At 45.2% G+C, this 22,647-nt stretch overlaps 1 protein-coding gene across 1 annotated transcript in view; it reads left to right on the top strand.

Moving 5' to 3' along the window:
- LOC146176570 (phospholipid-transporting ATPase ABCA3-like) overlaps positions 1-22,647 on the top strand; it is a 59,735-nt gene that overhangs the window by 7,314 nt on the left and 29,774 nt on the right. The window contains exons 5-11 of the mRNA XM_084581328.1: positions 570-687; positions 4,078-4,232; positions 6,330-6,485; positions 8,686-8,858; positions 16,619-16,829; positions 20,578-20,749; positions 21,134-21,393. Of these exons, the coding sequence (XP_084437454.1) occupies positions 570-687; positions 4,078-4,232; positions 6,330-6,485; positions 8,686-8,858; positions 16,619-16,829; positions 20,578-20,749; positions 21,134-21,393 (1,245 nt within the window). The remainder of the gene's footprint in view (positions 1-569; positions 688-4,077; positions 4,233-6,329; positions 6,486-8,685; positions 8,859-16,618; positions 16,830-20,577; positions 20,750-21,133; positions 21,394-22,647) is intronic.

The following is a 22,647-nucleotide window of genomic DNA, read 5'->3' as shown; positions in this document are numbered from 1 at the left end:
ATGGAATATGGGGGCGACTCAATGACGTCATGGAGAGAGAGTGGTGGTGCGATTAGAAAAATCTAGCAAGTTTGTGAGCGTCGAATTTACTTCAGGTTCTTCCGGTTATGTCATAATGACACGTGGCTATGAGAACGTCGCTCGATAGGACCGACATTGCACCGCCAATCCCACACTTAATGAACCCTGAAACGAACGCGCGCCAAGGAACGCCAAGGCCTTCATAGGTTCATGAGTATGCGTCCTTGTGCAGAAAGTGCTACATGCACGAAAAAACGTTAAAACCTCTAATGTCAAACTTTGCTAAATCAATTAACAAGCTTTTAAGAGTCAGTAAGCAGTCAGCCACAGGTCAATAAAGATCACCGGACTTTATATAAAGGCTTTCCTCCCATCACCTCATTGAACCTGTTTGCCAAATATATGCTCATGATTCTTCGTTCAGCACTGCGACGCCGATGCCAAGCTTTCCGCTGAAGGGAAGCCTTAACACTGCTTCTTTAGTACCACCTCCTCATGATGTTGAGGAATTCTAACGAGCCCTGCTCAAGCTTCTCACACTTGCGCAGGATTATGATGGCGTTGTGGCTGTCGACGACGTCAACCTACGGATCTTCGACAAACAGATTACCGTCCTTCTAGGACACAACGGCGCCGGTAAAACGACGCTGCTCAAAATGATCGCCGGTAAGACGTCAGGTGACAGACTCGACTATTCCTTGTCACTACAGGCGAGAATCTAGGCTCATAAGACGTCTATGTAGAATACAAAGGCTACAACGTTAAGTTCCGCTATTCCGTCTTAGTCGTCGCCATTTCGGCTTCTTAGCTATCTTAAGAGCAGGTTGAAAAGCATCGCATATTTCTAGTTCAGGTACAAGGGTGAGAATGTAGTATATGGAGCCAGTTGAGGCATAATAAGGGACAATGCTTTGGTGGGCGGCGCTGCGAGTACTAGCGAACGACGCCCTCAGTTATACAAGTCAGCATTTTCATTGTGCAACGTTGGAAGCATGACCTTATAAATAACGGTATGCAGTACACCTTCCGACGCCGTTCTTTCTGACCGAGAGACAAGTTAATGCTCTATAAAAACCAAAAGTTCTAAGTGGCAATAACATCATAGAATCTCATCGAATCGCATAGGCTCTCATACGGTTCACATCATTATCATAAAATGTCGTACATAATTTATGATAATGCTTAAAAAGCTATGAGACTGTATGCAATTATATCAGACCTGTATGTGATTTCTTACGTGAATTGCGTGAGATTGTGTGAGAAAATGTGAGGTTATTGCCTCACACAATTTTTCAGTAGGTGTCCCCAGCGGGGACGTAAAAGGCTTGCGAACCTCTGCAGCAATTTCTACGACCCAAACATGCAGAAAGGGGCGGTCGTTTCAGCAGCACTGTTGCTGTAGCACCTATAGGTTGTTGCCAGCTAGCACATTTCTAGTGAATAAATGCGTGGTACATAAAGTGAAAATTCTAATATAAGTGCACATTTCTCGAACGTCTTCACAAACACGAATGTGCTTTGTGGATTTATTTATTTATATTAATGTCGCTCGGCTTCCTTAGTTTTCTTCATGGTCTGTGATATCTCACTTCCCGCGTACTTTCAAAATCTGGAAAAATGCATTTCTCGCGTTCACGAGGTGCGTTCGCGAGATTCCGCGAGATGTGTTCGCCCGACGTCGCACGTAGTTCTGACGTGGACATAATTTCTCTAGTCATGACGTTGCAATAATTTTTGACGTCTACAGGATTTCCCCTTTCGGGTAATTAGGCTTCCTTCCTTGCCAAGCAACGAAAGTGAAGAAACGAAATTATAGCAAGTACAGAAACACGCAAGATATATGTAGAAGGGAAGTGGTACACAGAAGAGGTAGAGCGAAGAGGTAGAAGAGGAGGAGAAGGAAAGGCTTTCGCCAATGAGCTCTTAAGCGGAGCGAAGTGCAATCTTGCAATTTCTGGTTCTTTCCACACCATTTCATCAATTTGGAGTTGGGCCACTGGTCTAAAGGTCGCAGGGTAGAATCTCACAACATTTCGATTTGGAAGACATACGAAATCTCCGTGGCACTGCTGCGCGCAATTCAATCCCGCGTGGTTGAATATCCGGGCACAGGGTTTTTGCATTTCCAGATGGCGTGTATTGCCAATTGTGTAAATTGCCGTTTTGACCACTGAACTGTGCGTGCCTACAGCCGCTACCAGCCTACTGTTACAGTAATCGTAGTTAGGGCGTTTACCACGTGATGTGTTCTCAAATGACCCGGAACTCTGCATTACGGCTTTGCTACCACGACAAAGCTTTACGGCTCTTCGGGGGGTATCGCTGTTCGCCGGCATTCCCGGGGCCTGCAAAAGATTTAGACTACGCAGATACAGCGTGTCGTCACACAAGACACACTGATGTACACTGCGGCGCGTGCAGTATATTACACATGCTTTGAATTTGCATAGTGCCGGTAAGTTCGCCTGTATCAGCACGCTGGCTCTCTCTCTCTCTCTCCTGTCGCTGCAGGAGATGGACCATTCCTGCTGCTCTAATACCTACCGAAGTGCCGTATCTTACATGAACCGCTCGCTATCTCGCCTGCATTACGCGATTCCTGCCACTTGCCTAAGATTTCTATTAACGACACACACGCCGTGAGCCAATGCACTAAGTGAAGTAAGCGCAGGACACAAGTAAGATGCTTCCCCACCTTGATCCACCAGCGGCGTCATTTAGCCATCGCTAAAAGTGATGTCTGATGATCATCGTCGGCAAACGTTAGTGTCTCCGGCCATCTGCTGATGGTCATCGCGCCCATGAGAAAACTAGCCAAGAGGGCGCGATCAGCACGCTGGCAAGGAAGGCGCGAGCAGCATACCAGCCAGGTCAGCCAAGGCACCGCTGCAGCTTCCTGTCCGATGAACACCGAAGGTTTACACTGCTAAAGGGAGAGCACGGCACTGGTTCCACGCAACAAAATATTAGCCTCGCTTTCATGTTTTAAGACGACAGCCTTAGTCGCACCTTCTGTAAAAAGTGCGACGACCTTGTGGTGGTCGCCGTTGCCGGCTTCGGCGTTGTGAGAGAAAATCACTGGTAGTTCTCACGGCTACCACAGCTGTTTTTAGGCACTGGCCACTCAAATTCAGCGTGAGAATTACGAATGTTTGGTACATCCCATATTTACTTTTGATTCCGGGACTGGTTGCTCGCAATGTTTGCATACCATCACTGGGGACGTTCTAGTTTTCCCAAAATTCGTAGCTAAATGTCCCAACTCACCTACGCGATGTTTGCTTCTAGTTGGCAGCAGATGACGTCAGCTGTTTAGTACAGGAGCACAGCTGAAAGGGCTTTGAAGCCTCTTTTGAAGCGGAAGTTTCACTACCATGTGCGTAAGCCAAAACAACCTGGCACGCTGCTTCAGAGGTCATAGTGTGGCTATATAGCTCAACCATGGTAGCCGTTATGGTACACCAGAACTCAACCCTTCGCCTTAAAATTTGACCTGTGATGAGAGATACAGCGTCACATGTTTCCCCTTGTAATGCATGGAGACCTCGACTCCATATGCAAAGCTATGTTTGCCCGTGTCTAAAACTAAGGCTAACAAAGCAAAACCAAACAAAATAGCGCTTTCGCTTCGCCTATTAGCTTTAGCAGGGTTAAGCCTCAACCATTTTATAAAATTATTTCGTTGGACCCTGCTGCTCTGATGGTACTATTTCTACACAGACTGTGAACTAGGAATACACAACAGAAAAAAAGAAAAGGCTTTTGTCTTGAGCACAGGGAAAGCATGGGTTTGGGCGGTGCTCCACTTCGGGCGTTCTGGAACGTCGTTCTAAGCCGAAGCTTGGGAAACTTCAATCTTGCAGTTCGCGCCTTTATTTGCGTCTCCTGCTGTCTGAGCATGCAGGGGGCGGGGGGAGTATATTTGTCACTTTTGCCCCTCCGAAGCTTACATCTTCCAGAGGCTGCCAGAGAGGCCCAATTAAAGCTGAACAAGAAACACCCGCGTTAGCTGGATGTTCGATAAGGGCTGTATTTTTGCGTGTTTTTCCGGTGCAGGCTTCTTAGACCCCAGTTCCGGCGTGGTGTTGATTGGCGGCTACGACATCGGGATCTGCACGCGCGAAGCCCGTCAAAGCATCGGCTACTGTCCCCAGAATAACGTGCTCTTCGATGGCCTTACCGTCGAGGAGCACCTCATGTTCTTCACCATCGTACGAACTCCATGTCACTCTCTTCAAATAACAGCTGCGATGCAGCACAGCTGGCGGAAGTGACCCAAAAACGCAAGCACGTCTTTAACGATTAATGGTATTGTCGCTGTATTAATGTCGCTGTCATGACAGTTATCGCTATATAAATCTGGTTCTCTGTGGACGCCATTATTACCTTTCGTGCTGTGTGTTTCTTTGGCCAGGTGCGTTTACGAAAATGATCATACGCACGTACGTTAAGAATCGCAGCAGAATCCACAGCTACCAATACCTCTATTGTCAACTTTCTCTTAGCGCCATTGTAATGAGTGCACACTCCGCGCTAATTTCTGCTTCGTCATCGCTGATTGTACTACGTCACAAATAATCAGTTTGCTTCAACTCTCCAACATGCTGTATGTACGAAATGCGACCTACAGTACAAACGAAACAAAAGTTTGAGAAGGATCAGCAAGCTATGAGCTGTTTTGAGGCGCTCTGTGCTCGCAGTGGTGTTTTGGGGGTGTCTCCTGCTAGTCCGCTAGAAGCCATTTACGGGCGATGACGAAAATGCGTCTACCCTCTACTCAATTTTACGGTTTCCGGCACTTTGCACTAGAGCAAGTAGCGAAAATATTATGATCGTTATGAACCCTGCTTAAAATGCGTGTGAAACTCACTGCTGCACAAATGGACAATAAGCATTTTACATTAGCCGGCATAATAGTGCAAAAGCATTTATTATCTCCTGAGTGGTGCCATCTGAGCGTGTCACCACGAACTGTGGACAGGATGTGTGTAAAGAGCATGTCCGCATTACGCTGACAATCATAGACAAAAAAACAAACAAACAAGAAAAACCGTCTTCACGCCAGGACTGTAACCGCATTCCTTCCGAGTCCCAACCGACCGTGCTAACCATTACCCTACGCCGATTTGCTGGGAACACATCCGTAATTATCATTGTTAGCGTAAGGACTCTGAAAGCGTTTAGGGAAAGGAAGAAAGATGGCTGCTAATAAACGTAAAGTAAGAACTCAAGTAAAAATTTTAACGAACACACTAAATTTGATATAAAATCAAAGACCGAAAACTAAAATTTTAAAAGAACAAAGAGTAAGCAAAAAAGCAAAAAGAAAAAAAATTAGAAACACTGAGCTAGAAAGTAAAGTAACTAAAGGAAAGAAAAGTAAACTTGCACACGTTGGAAGAGAAATGAAACACCGAAACTCATAACGGAACCTGACCCGTACTCTCAATGCTTTCTCATCTCCACACTAAGGAGAATTAAGTCCACACATGAGCTTTTTAACCATGACAGCACGTATCTATTTCAGGGTTCGCGTACAGGAGATTAGGATTTTCACGTTGAGGTCATCGCTTTGTTGGCGTAAGTAGCTTTACGGCGATAACAGCTTCGTCCCTAATCCCTCGACGTGATATCGTGTCATAAACTGTGGCATTCGCCTTCAATTTTCCCAATCTTACTATCCCGTAAAGGTTGAAGTAACGAAAAGGTTTTTTTTTTTTTTTTTTTTATAAAAGGGCGACTTTGCAGCTGTTAAGCTTGAGGAAGAAGCCTTTGTCGTCGTCGCAATGATCTCGCCAGATCACGCGAGACCAGAGTGGCTGCGGCTGTGTCTGTATCGAACTATACCTACAGGCTAGGAAGGAACCGGTAGGTGACCTGCTTTTGTCCCCATATCATGCAGATTACACTACCTCTTTCAAGTCACCCAACTCTTGACATCAGTCTCCGCGGCATAGTGACAGACGCATGCCTCCTTCCCTTTCCTATGTGTAGCTTCCACTGCAGGGCAACTAAAAGCTGTCCGCTTTTGGCACTGTAGAAGCAATGCGCGGCATGCGTCGCGTACGTCTGACTATAACACTTTCAAACGACATTCGCGTAGGCTACATTGGGATTTTACGTTTGCGCACATGAACTCTCTACGTACGTGAAACAGGCTATTTTTCTATGAAATAATTGCTATGAATTATGAATTGCCTAAATAAGGGTTTGGCGATGACCCAGTTATTATAGCAGCTTTAGAGAGGAAAAGCTTTTGTGTTTCGCATGAACAATACGCCCCGCCCTATTCGCCACACCCCGCGCAGGTCAAAGGCGTGCCGCTCGACAAAGCCCGCTACGAGGTGGTGAACATGCTGCATGAGACCAGCCTCATTGAGCACCGGTCTGTGCTCTCCGAGAACCTCGCGTTGGCTATCCAACGCAGGCTGTGCACGGCAATCGCTATTTTGGCTGCACCCAAGGTAAGATAACACGTTATCTGCCACTGGTGCACTGGTCCTTAAAATACATATTCCTTCTGCACAATCCTATGGAGGTCAAACTGTATCTTAGTTTCCACTTAAAGCAGCCAGGCTCTGGCGCTACAGCTCCAGAACGTGGAGCCGCCGGAGTACCACACCTCACTAATCCTGCTAGGCATTGCGTAGACGTCTGCTATATTGATGTTAATATTTAAGATTGTTTTAACATTTCGTTTACATCTTGTACAATGCCAATGTTATAACACAGTATGAAGTCCATTTCATTTTTATACTTCCTGTTAGGGCTTTTCCATGTCCATTTCCGGTTCTTTAGTTTGCTGAAGAAGGTATTCAAGATTATAATAACTCCTCCCTGTTATTCCTGGTACCAATGCGATAATCACCTACTGCCTGGTCTCCAGCTTGCTTTTTGCCTACCTTAGGATTGAAATCACCCATCAGTATGGTATTCTGCATTTCTACATTGCTCATTGACAGGTGAAAGATGTGATAAAGAGATAACACGCTATTAAAGCCTCCAACCAAACAGACGGGATAGAACGGGCAGCGCTATCAAAGGTAATCAATAGGTGCAAAGAGTTCGACCTGAGGAAGTATAACATGAAGAATATCGAGCATGCTGTAAAGAACGGCGGTAGCCTTAAAGCTGTGAAGAGGAAATTAGACATAGGCAAAAAACGGGCATGCGATAAGGAATAAAGCCGGCAGTGTCGAAACAACCAGACAGTTCTATACTGGCCTATACAGTAGCCGAAGTACTGAGGACAATAATCAGATAGGCAGTCGTGAAGAGCAGGGAGGCGTTCCGCCAGTTACAAAGGATAAGGCTAAAGCTTTAGCAGCTAAGAAAAGCTCACTACAGATTCGTTGAAGAAGACCGCTAACATCATCTTAATTCGTAAGAAAGGGAAGCTAAGGACTTGAAAAATTACAGACCAATCAGCTTACTACCTGTTGCGTACCGCGCATTTACTAAGGTAATCATTAATGTAGTAAGGATAACTTTAGGTCTCAATTAACCAAATGATCAAGCAGCTTTTCGGCAAAGGCAAAGAGAAGTTGAGATTATCGCATATTTATAAACTAATTTTCCGCTGAAGCATAGAACACCCTTCAGCAGAAGGGTGTTCCATGAAAAGTTCGAAAAGTACATTTTACGATGGCCAAGCCAGAATGCAGGGGCATTACAGGTGCCTAAACAACTCAATATTTAGAGCTTTACCCACTCTAATCCCGAGCTCTTCGGCGATGCCGGGACGAACAAGTGGGAAACATCTCTTTATTGAAGCCTTAATCAGCCAAAATCAAATAGCTGAGACCTCGGTCAATCCCCCCATTGGTCGATGACGTCGTGGTGGCCTTGTCACAGCCATTCCTGTCGTCCAGCATCGCGGAGCAAAGTGGTCTCCCACTGCACAGGGTCTCAGTCCCTGAACTTAAAGTCCTGAAGCTACGATTTGGTCTACCAGAGATACAATTTTACGTCCACCATTGTCTCTCGTAGGTTGCGTATTCACCAGCTGCGGATTTAAAGCCACATGAATGGAGGTGATATTAGGTAATCACGCCGGGCCATACGTATCCTAATGTCTGACCAAATATGAATAACGTACCTAAAACAGAATTTATTTTAAATAACCAAGACAAAATTTGAGCTCAAAATCCACAAACATGTTTGAAACTGTGTGTCCAGTTAGTATTGTAAGACTTCAGAAAGCGCTGACATGGAAATTTGCTTGTAGACGTTTCAAAGAATAAAACATTTCGACCTTATCTCTAAACGCAAAAGCACCCGCAAGTGTTCTAGTTAAATGGGAAAAGGAGAGAGCTTCACCGCCAGAAGGAGGACCTAGAATGCCAATGGCTGCACTGAAAACATAGTGTTTCATTATACCAACCTTACGCATTCTTTGTCCTCAGCTCTGACACGAAAGCCTCTCATCTGTTAATATTAACTAAGTTTTTTTTTTTTTTTCTGCGTGCTTTCTGACACTGGGCAGTGCGGTCCGCACTGGTGGTGCCTAACTAGTGCTCACTAGGCGAACACCATTGCCACTGAGACTAACGAAAGGACTAATGCTAATGTTAAATGAAAAAATAGCGTCCAGTCACTGGGTCGTGGCACAGCGTCTAATAACAGCGTGTCGTGAATCCCGCTAACCTCATTCTTTGACTTCAGCTGGTGATATTGGACGAGCCCACGACCAACATGGACCCCGAGGGCCGCCGCGAAATGTGGGATGTCCTGCTGAAGCTAAGGCGCACAACGTGCGTCCTGCTCACAACACAGAACATGGACGAGGCGGATGTTGTGGCAGACCGGATCGCCATTATGGCTAACGGACGCATAAGGTACTCGTTGCTCTCATTCATCTGCCAACAGCTGCCTCCTGCATTGCATGTATCTAGCTCGAGCTGACTCAAAAATGTTGAAAAATGTTTGCTTACCTAAAGGTTCAGTAGCTATTACAATTATATTAACGAACGTTGGATAAGGTATAAACTAGGCGCCCACAGTAAAACCCTGCCCGACTGTAGTCGGAACGGGCGATCCACGTTGGTCTGCCGTCGATCTGTAGAGGCCTCTGACACTCGTTGGTACTATATCTACTCTATCTAACCAATCCGACAAACCATTAGGCCTGCTGGTACCCAACAAAAAGAACCAGTAGGCGAACCCCGTCTGCGGTCGCTTCAAAGGGCTAAAGCTGTTCGGCAACGAATGATACTAGGCGGACGCTGCCTATCATCACTGTGTGAGCAACTTTCGCAGTTAGAGGTGATAGGTTCTGGACACAATATCTTATAAGCGAAAATGCTAATAGTCGTGTGAGCGTGCAGGAACAGAAGCACTGCAACACGTGGCGAGACACTTTAAGCCTGCTTATTCGTGAGGTTGCTTTTCATGGCTTTGTAAAAGTGACGAGTCATGTTTCATTGCATACTGTAAGTTACGCCTACGTGTAATATTAAGGCGAAAGCCTTTAATGGCACATCTTTGTCGTCAGTAAAAGTGTCACGCTTTCGCGTCGCTATGATTGGATGAGGCGGGGATGACGTCATAGAGGTCTCGACCAATCACAGGGCACTATCGTTTAGCAGTCGCTGCCATCTCGGGCCTCTCTTTTCACATGGGAGGATGATATCAGAATCAGCCTGCTAAGGCTCTTGCATTCACGTCATCCCCAGGCCACGCAGACACGCTCATACGGCTTGGTTAAAGCGAGCCTTTATATGTTGGCTGGTAGCTTACGCTATCGCGTCATAGCGATTCAGGCGTCCGTGTGGCGCCTTTCATTTGGCGCTTCCTCGAACGCCGCATCACACAGCCTATAGAAGCAGATGCAGTAAAACCAGGAATCAGCGAAGTTTCAAACAAAGGCTTTCGCCTTATCGCATTTTAGTGGTTCAAAGTGCCACAGAAATTTGGGATACAAGCTATGCACCTTGCAATACTTCTCTTTCTAAAGTGCGACGTCATGCTACGGCCTACCAATCAAAGACTGGACGTTCAAAATGCCAACTACCGCCTGCCAGGAGCATTCTCGTAAATTTCGTGTCATGTGTACGTGTCGCTGTCTTTATGCTTTCAATGGCTTTATGCCATTTGGTACATATGGATCTTTCGCATTAATAACATTGCACCCGGACAGTAGCACGGTTGTTCACCGCGATCACTGGTCGAGGACTACTGGCTGATGTACTGCAGCCGAGCCGCTACTCTGTCGTGTTAAAGCTGCTGATAATGGCCTGTAGCCCGCGCTGTTGAAAGTGTTTCGCATGCGATCACTCTAAACACGGTAATCGTTGGGCAACCTTTGTAAATGTACGCATTTTCAAGTTCATGTGCACCTATAAATTAAGAGTTACAAAATGTACCTTTTGCAATATTAACCTTTGTAAAGGTCACAAATAGTAAAGGTTACTTCTGTTTTATACATAGGTTACATGTATTTGAAGCGGTGTACCCTTTTCAAAAGTATACAGCATCCAAATAGGCATAGATTATTTGCTACAACACGTGTACCCTTGTACGCTGTAATGGTTGGCTTAGAAAGTTCATCTATCAGAAATGTCTTTTGAGCGTGCTAAGAGTTATGAACACGGTGTTTGAAGTATAGAAACTACTTCTAAAATCGTCGTTATGGAATCCAGAACTGCTGGGTATCGATTTCAATGGTAAAAAAAAAAGTGATTAACCAGGTTTATGGGGTAGAAAGGCAACAAACGAGAAAAAATCAGTGTGATGGCCAAATATTCATTGACCCAACAGTGCAGACATAAATGCAAAAAAAAATCTTCTTTTGTGTTGGGTGCATCAAATAAAGCCTAAGTGATTATTATAGCATATTGCGTGCTTCCGAACAGTTATCACAGCAAGAATGTAAAGAAAGGCGCGGAACGGAGCTTGAATATGATCCCATATTGTACCACTAATTGCAAGCTTGAGAAAACCAAGCCAAACATGCAGCAAAATAATTCAACTTTCACATTTCTCCTTTTATAATATAAAGGAAAAATAAGCATATAAGTATGGTTCAATAAAAAGAAATATTAAAATCACTATAATGTAAAACCAAGTCAGCTTGAAGGTTGTATAAGGAACACAAAGAACACAAACTTCAAGTGGCATGGAACACAGCAAACGCAAAATAAAAGCGGTGTAATTTAAGAGAATGAAATATTGTGAACACAAAACTTATCACCTATTTGAAGAGGCATTCAAGTGACCGAAATAGCGGCCTAAAAGAGGTGATATAATAAGCAGCAGAGAGAAGACGGGTACCTTCGAATCATGCCGCAATGCATATTTTAAAACAGCATGCTTATGATGCACATATACCTAGAAGCCTTCAGAGTGTACAAATTTAGAGAACACAGTACAAATCGCCTTGAATATATCAACAAATATCCTTCACTAAAAATTAAGTAGTGATATGATGACACCTCCAAATATTACGATTATATTATAATCGCATTGTGCATCGCATCGCAAAATGCGATGAAGAAGAACTTGTCATTCAAACAACACTCTTAAGGTTGACAACATTCACAGCAATACTTCAAGCGAGTGTGCTACGTTTCAGAAAAAAAAAAATATCAGCGAATTTATCTCAATGAAAGCTACTTCAGCATCCTAGAAAGCGAACTATTTGATCAAAAGATTTCCTTTTATAAAATTTTCTGAAATTTGTCTTTTTCAAGAGGATTATCTGGCTCTTCTGGCGATTCTTAGGAAGTCTTTGAGGCAATGTAGTTCCTGGCAGAGCAATCAAGTTGCAGAATGTGGGACGAGCATCGGTGAAAATGCGGGTGGATACTTTATTTCCTCATGTTGTCAGCAGGCGCATTGTGAAGACTCGCTCTAGGTTTTCGCTGATGATCCAGATCATTAATCGAGTACTTCCCTCATAAACAAAAGTGCGTGCGATGGAGGTATATGCATGAAGCGCCGTCTTTTGTATGTCTTTGTAACTGTGGAATGTCACATTAGAGCATTAGGCAACCTTTCATATACAATGCATAGCTGATATTCTCAGCAAAGTGAAATTTGATTGAATGAGAGAATAACGCTATTGTAATTTAAATTGAAACTGAACCTTGAGTCGAGAAAATCGCGAAATGGGGAATGAGTGGGCCCACAATAGCTTTATACTGCGGAATGGTGGGCAGAGGCCTAGCGGGAATGCAACAGTTAATCAAGCAAAGGTCGGACAGCAGCTGATCGCACAATTTGAGGAAGCTCGCCAAGCTCGTGTATAAGGCTGTTCTGGCATCTGAGCCGTCAGATGTGAAAGAAGAACCTGATACAAACAGTCGACCTCCAAATGCTACATCCACATCTCTCGTGGTTTTTACGAGTTCAATACTTCCAGCGGAGGCTGGTTACACGAAGCGGAACACCTGCGTAGCAACAAAGAACCAGCGAAGTGTACTCGCTGGCATTTTATGCCAGCTCCCAGTCGGAAAAAAACTACAGAAAATTTTTAGACAGAATTTTTGAGCGGTTTTTGATGCGAAACCTGTTGTGACAACAGAACATTCTGTAGTAACATCAGAAATTTCTGCAGTTACAACAGAAAAGTGCTACAGAACTACAGACTGCAAAAATTTACTGCAGAAAAATACAAAACTACAGAAATGTACTACAGAACTACAGAAAAATCTGACATTTACGACAGAACTGTAGAATAGTTTGTCGTATTTTTGACGCGGTTCTGTAGTTTTTTCGAGTGGGGCTGATACGGCCCGATCTTCCGAGCACTATATGCAGCGATTATTGTTTTGGTGTCTTGCTTTTAGCTTTTTACAAGGTAACTGTTGTTGCTTTAGAAATACAACGAATCAGCGTCGAAAGAATGTAAGTGAGCCTTCAGATATCCAGGGACGACCGCTAACGCGAAGTCGAACAAGTGCAGAACAACTACGGTAGAACTGAAAGAAAAAATTATCACTTCTGGGCATGAGTGACAGCGTGCTCTCCGTTGTAACTGGTACCACTTACTTGGCTCTGCCCAAGCTTGCCTCAGGGTATACGCGTGCCTGGTTGCGTTACACTTGCAGCTTTTCTTTTTCTTTTTGGTAACGTTTTGCAGCTTTTTTGTAACGATCTGAGCCTCCGACTCTAACTAATATCACATAACTAGGCTCATAAACACAGTCTCACGTGATAAGTCAGTAGCACTGGTAGAACCCTATTGAACCTGATATAGGCTCCCAGTGCAGTTACAAAACGAACTATAAGAATTTGCAGAGAAAATACATGTTTTGACAAGCAAAGAAAAATGAAGGCTACACCAGTCGTTAGTGTGTTTTAGAGGCAAAAAAAAAAAAAAAAAAAAACAAGCAACAATCACCCAAATCCATCAATCTGCCGTCAACGGCTGCACATTTGCTGTAGCAGTAAAAAAAAAAAATAATCGTGCTTTCTGCGGAGCCGTCCGATGAGCAGGCAATGAGTACGGCCGAAAGTCACATAAAGGTTCGTTGCAGCCGCCGCGATGCACACCTCACCGAAGAGATAGCACCAACTGACATATGCCCTTGAGTCAACACCCCCTAAGTGGCGCCTTGTATTGTATCCTCCTCTCTCTTTTCAAGTGTTTCCTTCTTTCTCTCAAGATATCTTTGTCTGGTTTGCGCCTTGTTTAAAAACTACCAGATGGCGCTGTGTGCCTGACGTCAGTTTCATTATGTCTAGCATCTGTGGGAAGATTTTTCATGCCAGAATAGTAATTTTCCGAAATTTAGCCAGATTTAAGCTAGATTTCACCAAAATAGCTATATTTGTAGCTAGATTTTGCAAAAGGGAGCTAAAACAGCTACTCGTAGCTAAACTAAGTTTCTTGGCAGCTAGTTGAGTCCAAAAGTCGCTAAATCTAGCTACAAAGTAGCTAAATTGGCAACACTGCCCCTGGCGCCGCTAGCGAGTCAAATCAACGTGGCTCTGCTAAAGCACGGAGCGGCCGTGGCTAAAGCTGGGTTGCTCAGGAGCGAGCCGGATCTTTTGATTGGCTCTTTCAAAAGAGCGGATGAGCGGCAGCTCACTAAAAGTGAGCGGCGGTTCTTTTCATAAGTCGGGCTCTCTCGTTCAGTGATCCGATTCGTGCCCCTCGATCCCTTTGGACTTTCTTGGTGCGACTTTAGCGCAATCTATTAGCGATGCGAGAAAGCATATGCTCTTCCGCATAGCCTCCAAGAAACGTGCGGGCGAAGGTAATCTCGGAGGCGATGCCTCCCGTCCTTCCTCACAAGAGACGCAAACATCCCATCGCATCCACTCGCCTTCGGTTGTCTTTTGAACCGCTCTTTCAAGAGAGCGAGAATGAGCGGCGGCTCATTGAGCGGCGGCACTTTTGGAGAGCCGCCTGTTCAGTGAGCTGTTAGGAACTGTTCCGCCAGAGTCGGGTCTTCTGCTTGCTCCGACATCAGCGCATCTCTTAGCAGTGAAAGAAAGCAACTTTAGTGGGCAGGCAGGGGTGGATCGAGCCGGAACAAAGAAAAGAAAAAAGTCTGCCGTCTGCATGATCCTCCGCATGCCGTCGTTCGGCGCACGGTCGGCTGCTTCGCCGCCGTGTCGTCGAGGATGTGCGCCGGCGACCTGGCAGCCGAAATGGCGTGCATGCTGCGTGCATGCGCGTGCATGTGCGTGATTGCAGGGAGGTCACCGCCAGCTGTGTGCGTCTTTCGTTTTGCTTTACATGCTTACTAAGCTTAGTTTTCTCAAGCTTCATTACAAGGCGAATGTCGAATGCATAGCCTTTCCCGCACCCAGCCCCGCAGAAAAAATCATCTGGTTCGGTCACGTACAAACTGCACCGACTACAGCGCGTCGTGTGCTCTAAACGGGAAATAGATGCCTTGAAAAATTAAAACCACCCCTCACAGCATGAATGATGAGACTTCCAAATGAATGAGTCAGTGAACAAAATATGGTCGGTGTGTTTATGTGGCGGCGAAAACATGAAAGTCTATATGTTTGAGGTAGGGGACAGGGAAAAAAACCGGTCGCCAGGTATAAAAGAAACAACTGGAGAAGTCGGGGGGCTCAGAGCCGTGGGCCTTGAGAAAAACTGCCTTAACGTTGAATAAAATGGTTATAATAATATATGAAAAACGAATCAAGAGAGGGCAGGGCCAAAAAAGCGCAATTTAGAGAAGAGAAAAAGGACTAACGCAGACTTGAGCTACAAAGCGAACACTGCTTTAAAAAATGATGCACTTACACTATACTTCAGGCCCACCTGAATTCACTGTCTCCGGAAATATAGGAGCGATTTCAAATCAGTTAATATGCTTTCTCTATCTATTCACTATCTATATCTGTCGATATCATCCCTATCTATATTGATTAATAGTCAGCCCACATGAGATTTTGGGCTATTTTTAGAGATTGATTGCACCAAGTATTTATTAGGGATAATCATCAGTGTGGTGTATGATGCTCAATATTGTTCAGATGATTTTGGAACGATAGGTAAAGAAATGAACGAAATCCTTCATGGGAATAAGTGCACCTTCAGTAAATATGGCGGAAAAAAAGAAAAAGGATCATACTTAAAAAAAAGCGGATATTGCTGTTTGCTGGGATTTTGTAGTCACCATGAAGGTAAATAGAATGGCGACACAATTACTTCCTCATTTTTTTTTTTTTTGAGGACGGGGCTTCTTTTCAGCTTGACTTGAGTAGTCACTCGAGGCCCCCGCCCCCCTCAAGCCAAATATTTCACCCCCCCCCCCCCCCCGCCATATTTTACTCATGCATAACAGAGTTTTAAGAAACATGTATGAATTCCTTATTTACCGTGTTATATGTATTTTCACTGATACCGTTTAACGATCAGTGAAAAGGCTCACTGAACGAGAGGGCGAACCGGCTCTCCAAAGTAAAAAAGAACCACCGCTCACTTTTAGTAAACTTCTGCTCATTCGCTCTTTAATAAGAGCGGTTGAAAAAACAGTTGAAGGTAGGGGGGTACAGTGCTCTAGCGATAGATTGCTTGCGACTCTTAGGGGGAAGGGCAGGAGAGCAGTTGCTTTGTCCACCTCCCATCGCTAACAGAAGCGCGGAAGTCGTGCCCGGCCATCCGGCTATAACGGAATGGTTCGGGAGGTCAAACGGGCTCAGATCAGTGCACGAGAGAGAAAAGAGAGACAGAGCCGGCTTTCTCTTTCCAATAGAACCACTACTCGCTCCTGAGCGACCTATAGTTAAGTGACCGGTGAGCCGTTCAAATGAGCCGGCTCACTTCTGTCTCTAGGCTCTACGTTTCAGCTTGGGATGCACGCACCGGGATCCGCTGATGCCTAGCCGGCGCTTCGGCAAGTGGAGAACACCGTCGCCGTCACGTCACGCAAGAAGAAGAGGGACGGGGGGGGGGGGAGGGGGAGGGGCTACAGGCAACGGCGAACGGTGGCGGCAGGAGCGCGCGCTGTCCCGGCTGCGGAGCTGGTTACGAGGAACTACGGCTACGCCGAAGATGACGGTGACGACAACGCGAAACCCAGGAACGGGCGCCAAAAAGCTGCGCTCTAATTAAAACGGGTCTAAGCGCTCGGTGTAAAATTGACATACAACGGTTATGGGCATATTCATCACTCCGTGCTCGCAGGTGCTGCGGCTCACCGGCATTCCTGAAGCAGCGGTTCGACACTGGCTACCGCATGCGCATCAATAAGCTCAGGCGGACAAACGTGGCAGGCATCCAGACCCTGCTGCGAAAATACTCCCCCAACGCCCGCCTCGAGAACGACTCACACAGAGAGGCTATCTTCCTGTTAGGACAGATCATCGCCACCAACGTGATCATCGACATGTTCAAGGTGAGAATTGGTTGTAACACCCGAATGACTTCCTTTTATACAAACATACACAAAAGACTTGAATCTCCAAAACTTTTCTGTCAGGAAGAAATTCGACAACTCCCTCCGACGCCTGCTGTGAGCTACCCTGCAATAGATGTCATCATCATCCTCATCAGCCTGACTATACCCACTGCAGGGCGAAGGCCTCTCCCATATTTCTCCACTTAACCCGGTTCTGTGCTAGCTGCATCCACTTGACCCCTGCGAACTTCTTAATCTCATCCGCCCACCTAACTTTCTGCCGCCCCCTGCTACGCTTTCCTTCCCTTGGAAGGAAAGCGTAGATGTCACGCAGCACAAAGCAATAGATGTCACGCAGTACAAATGTCTATTCTTCTTGACGCAGCAACTACTTTCCGATCGTGCTTCCCTATAGCTGCCCTTTTCCGGAAATACCGATTGCCCTGGGCCCTTTGCCCACATGGATGCCACGCCCAAACTCTGTTTGAGCGGTTAACGACCTCCACATGACCACTAATGCTGATTTCCCAATTTATCGGTTGTGTAATCTCTAGGGGTGTGCGAATATTCGAAATTTTCGAATATCGAATCGAATATCATAATATTCGATTCGTTAAACGAATCAAATAGTGGAAATTGAAAATTATTCGAAATTGTTCGATAATCTTCGCAAATTTTCGAATAATTTCCGAATAATTTTCGAATAATTCTTTTCGAATAACTGGCACGAATTAACGTCTCGGTTACCTCCGACCATTCTCGCGAAGGCAGCATCAGCTCCGAGCAGGTACAGCTTGCTGCCGCAATAAACCTACGCGAGAAGCAGAGATCACCGTTTTAGGGAGCCTACATGCTTCAGCGTGGCCGCGACACGGTCCATTCGCATGGAAACATTGTTAAAGATTGGACATATCCCGAATCGCGAAGGCAACTTCTCGTAGTCGTGTCATATTTCACACGTCTCTAATCTGCCGAGAAGTAACGCTACATGTTTATTCCCTGAAAATTTAATTCACTTTCATCATCAATAGTTGAGGTTAAGTTTATTATGCGAGTGGCGCATGACATGAGAGTTGCATGAATGTTGTCAGCTCATGCTCATACATCTCTCCACTATATATCTCAGGTCGCGCCAGTTGTGATCGCCTAGCGCCAGCTAGATGGGAGCACGCGAGCTAATTGAGAAAGAACGAAAGCAACGAAAGTCACTGAAAAGAAGAGGACGATGAGGAGATCGCGCGCTCGGCGATAACTAGTTCGAAGAGCCAACAGCAGGGGAAGCGCAACTCTATGGCCTCGGGTTACGCGGACGCAAGTCGGACGAAAGCGTCGCTCAGCCATTCGTAATCTCTGATATATTGTATCATGCAATCTAGTTCACTAAATAAACTCGTTGAAACGTAATTGTTGTAGATAAAAACAACCAGCAACTGACAATGTGCGTAGAGATTATGAGTTGCGCCCCCTAGAGGAGATCACCGTTTTCCCGTCAGATCTATTACTCCACGAGTTATAGCGCTCTACCACAGCGCCGCCGCTACCACCACTACCGCTCCGCTGCTCCTGCGCGCACGCCACAAGAAAAACGGAACTATTATAACGAAACTATACTGCTGATCTGTTTCTGCCTGCTGCTTTCTGCGCGCCGATTGACGCCGCTGCTCCGACGCCTCTTGCTGCCTCGTCATGAATGAAGATGAAACAGCGACTTCGGCATGCCGAAAGAAACGCAGTGGTGTTTGGGCTTTTTACGAACGTGTAGAGGCAGGCTCGTCCAAGTGCGTCTTGTGCGGAGCGGTTCTCAAAACGCCAGCTAACACAACGACGCCTTTGATCAACCACCTCAGACGGCATCCGGGAGCCCGCAAAGAGTATGAGAGCGGAGCATCTGCTGCTCAGCAGGTCCCTCTTGTATTCAGTACTTCAGGAACAGGAAGAGTCAAGGCTGTGACAGTTGGGCTCGCAAGAAACTTCTGCACAGCAGCAGATGGATTGGAGAGGAGAGCAGTCATCCGTTTGGGGAGTGTTTAATACTTTGGTGGTATCATCAAAACACAATGAAAACCCTTGCTCTTTGATGCAAGAAATGTCCAACTATCTTCAGGCCCCTGTGTTGTCTTGTGATAGCAGTCCATTTCAGTGGTGGCAAACAGAAGGAAAAATCAAGTATGGAGCTCTTGCAACCATGGCCAGAAAGTACCTTGCCATTCCGGCTACTCAGGTGGCAAGCGAGAGACTCTTCTCAACTTGCTCCAACACAGTAACATGTCGGCGGGAATCACTTTCATCGGACAGTGTGGAGCACCTTGTTTTCTTGCACAGCAACTCAGTGCGGTCGAAGCTTCCACAACATTTCCCAACAGACCTGCTGTGCAATTTTACAGTCCCGAACCATTTGTGGGTGAATATCCCTAGTTACATTATGATGCACAAGACTGCCTTTATTTTGTTCCCATAGTTAAAACACTTTTTTTTTGCGTATAGTGCTGCCATTGCAACATGCCCAGTGTTCCATATACTCATTTAAATCTTTGTGAAATGCGCTTTGTTTCACTGCATCTGCACTACTTCTAAATGTTCCATCTTTTGGGATATCAAATTTTATCTTTGTGAATGGTCGTTTCTCATAACTGTTGCAACAAGTTTCAGTCCTAGTCATTAAAAGCTCAAATAAAAATAAAAAAATAAAAAATAAAAGCAGATTAATCTAGACATGTATCTGCATTTTCTGTGTGATTTCCCCGCAGTGTTAGAGCCTTAATCTAGTCAAGCATTTTTAAAATTTCTGATGACTAGTATGAGAAAGTCTTATTTTAGTTGATGTGATGTTGGATTGATGCCATGTTGACAGTACTGAATTTCTAGTTGTGCATTCTAGTAGTGCCAGAATGTACTTCTAGCCAAGTTGCATCTAGTAATTTTATTAACTCCTGCCAACTCCACTTGACTTTACTGAGTGCTATTTTCTTTTGCTTATGGCTCTGTGCAATCTTTTTGCTTTTAAATATTTACACTTTATCTCGCCTGTAGTCAAGGTTGACGCAGCTGTACATTGTTGTGAACTATATATCAAACAGCATTTTGAATAAAATTGAATTTCAGACACTTTATAATGTTTTGTAATCAACGTACAAATGATATGAATATAACTTGCAAAGTATTCGATTCGTATTCGATTTGCTGCTTTCACTATTCGATTCGTATTCGATTCGCTGCTTTCACTATTCGATTCGTATTCGATTTGCTGCTTTCACTATTCGATTGGTATTCGATTCGCTTTTTAGCTACATTATTCGTATTCGATTCGATGGCAAGAGTGCACTATTCGTATTCGATTCGGTTTGGAAAAAGTACTATTCGTACACCCCTAATCTCCAATCTTGTAATTCTTTCTTATAATTTTAAATATGCGCCTTTTTTAAAAAAGAAAGAGTTCTCTTTTTCAGCTCTCTGATCATCTTTTTTATTTTTTATTTTTTAAATTCCTAGCATTTAAATACTCCCTTTTTAGTGAAAGAAATTATCCAGTTTGACGTGCCGCACAAGGAGGCATGGAATCATGTTGCGGGACAGGTTAAAAGGATCTCGCTGTCAGGTCTACTGAGAATGTGTTATTGAAGTTCACCGTTACCGTAGAGAAATATTGGGAGATGCTGGCATATCTGAAATATCATGGTGGAGCCACTCAAACCTTCCGTGCGGTTCTATAGTGCTAAATAATACGCTGAACTCTAAAAATACACAGGACCTTGAGGATAAAACCAAGGAGCTGGGCATAGAGTCGGTGGGTCTGACCATCACCTCTCTGGAAGACGTGATGGTCCGGGTCGGTGAGCAATATCACGTCCACCGCGGCCGGAACCAACCGGAGAACGTCAAGGGCGGCCAAGATGATGCCATGGTCATCAACGCCAAGGGTGAGCATAACCTCCCGTTACTGCGCCCACATCAGAGGCTATTTTGTTTTCGGTGTCTGTTCACTTCGCTTCAACTGAGACGACTACGCGCTTCACACACATCTGTATGAAAGGCGCATGCGCGCGCACGCCTGTGTATGCATGAACGTGAAAGGGTGCGCTCACACGTTTGCAGCGCAAAACAAATTGAACGAATCGCACTCGTTTGCTTTCATAGGCCGAGGCCACAGAACAATGTGGGGTGTAGAGTGGGACCGTCAACGCGCCATTGCACTCCCATGATATACGTTTGTATGTTTTGCACGTTGTTACCTCATATATGTTCATATGCCCGTAGATACGTGGTGAGACCCAGTGTTGTGTGCGCTCATGTTTCTGCCGCAGTGCCGGTGGTTAAAATGGTGGCCCAGACTGTGGGCTCGGAGGCGTCGCTGCTTGCCCGCTTCTGGGCCATCCTCGTCAAACGCGCCATTCACGTGTGGCGCGAGCGGAGGATGCCGCTCTTCAGCTGGATCCTGCCTCCAGCCCTGCTCTCCGTGCTCTTCCTGCTCGAGTACGTGGGACTGCGAGGCAGCAGCCCGGATGTGTTACACGCGGGAGACACGCTCAGCTACTCGTTCCCCGAAGTCATCGGATACGCGGAGGTGAGAGAAGTCATTTCTCCCCGTCCTTGCTGTGAACAGTGCAGAGGCTAAGGAGACGTTAATGGACGGGAGAAGCGCTTCTTTTGTTCACTTACGCTTGTCCTCTGTACATCGCGGTGTGGCTGTCTCATAATTTTCAATGGGGTACCAATAGCTTGATTTCCTGTTCGACTTGGACATAGCAGGTAATTTAGACTTTTATTCTGAACAGAAATCGTTGCCCGACTGCTGGTGGCAGCGCTGAAATTTCTCTTGAAGCGAATTTAGGCAGGTTTGTTGATGAAAAGTTGAATTAAGAAATGGCCAATTGTTCTTCAGCATAATATTGGAGCTTGTGACGTCGAGAGCAAAAAAGACTTAAGATCACGTATCGGAGCAAAACGGCGCTTAAAAATTTGGCCTGGTCATATTGCCGCACCTTACCCGCGAGAACGACCGTTGGTAAAAATACCAACGTTTCCTTTATAAACTATGCTTTTAGTTCAGCACTGCCTTGTTTTCTGAAATCACACTGTGTTCTCTACAATTCGCCGATATGCTAAGACAGTAAGACGGCAATTTTTTTTTTTTTCAAGTCCCTCGATGATCCGTATTTGCTGAGCGAGTTATTTTTGAGTGGCAATAGGCACGCGCTGTTGCACTAGTAAGGTTCAAAAAATGCATTTCATCCATGAAACAAGCAACTAATATAGAGTATGTCCTGCTTTATTTCTTATCCGCATAAATCCACTCAGTTACATTGCCAGACCAGTGTGCACATTTGTAGTCATTATTCTTATTTGTCTAGTGGTGGTCTTGCCGCACCTTTCAACATTCAACCTGGAGAGGAAGAAGTGAGTTATAAAATTGTGTACGACATTTATATGCTTCGTGAAGTGGTACTGCATTTTTCCAGAAGAACAGAGAAACTAACCAATTACTATATGTAGGAAACAAAACGAAGAAATAAAGAACGTAACTTGCGAGGTACAAAAAGCACAAGTGTAAACTGGATTAGTTTAAAGGGAAATGAAGCGCACTTTGCACCTATAGAAAAAAAAAAAAATTCTGGAGTCCTCCATTGCGGTGTTTCTCAATCTGATTTACGTTCGGGCATTAAATATCATAAGCCCCGCCGGGGTGGCGCAGTGGTTACGGCGCTCGACTACTGTTCCCAAGGATGCGGGATCGAATCTCGGCCTCGCCGGCCGCATTTCGATGGAGGCAAAAGGCGTGTGATGTCAGCGCACGTTAAAGAACCCCAGGTAGTCGAAA

The sequence above is a fragment of the Amblyomma maculatum genome, chromosome 10 (genome assembly GCF_055883805.1).
Source record: "Amblyomma maculatum isolate TAMU_Amacu chromosome 10, ASM5588380v1, whole genome shotgun sequence".
Lineage (NCBI taxonomy): Eukaryota > Metazoa > Arthropoda > Arachnida > Ixodida > Ixodidae > Amblyomma > Amblyomma maculatum.
Note: the sequence above shows the minus strand (reverse complement) of the source record. Positions and strands in the feature narration are given on the sequence as shown.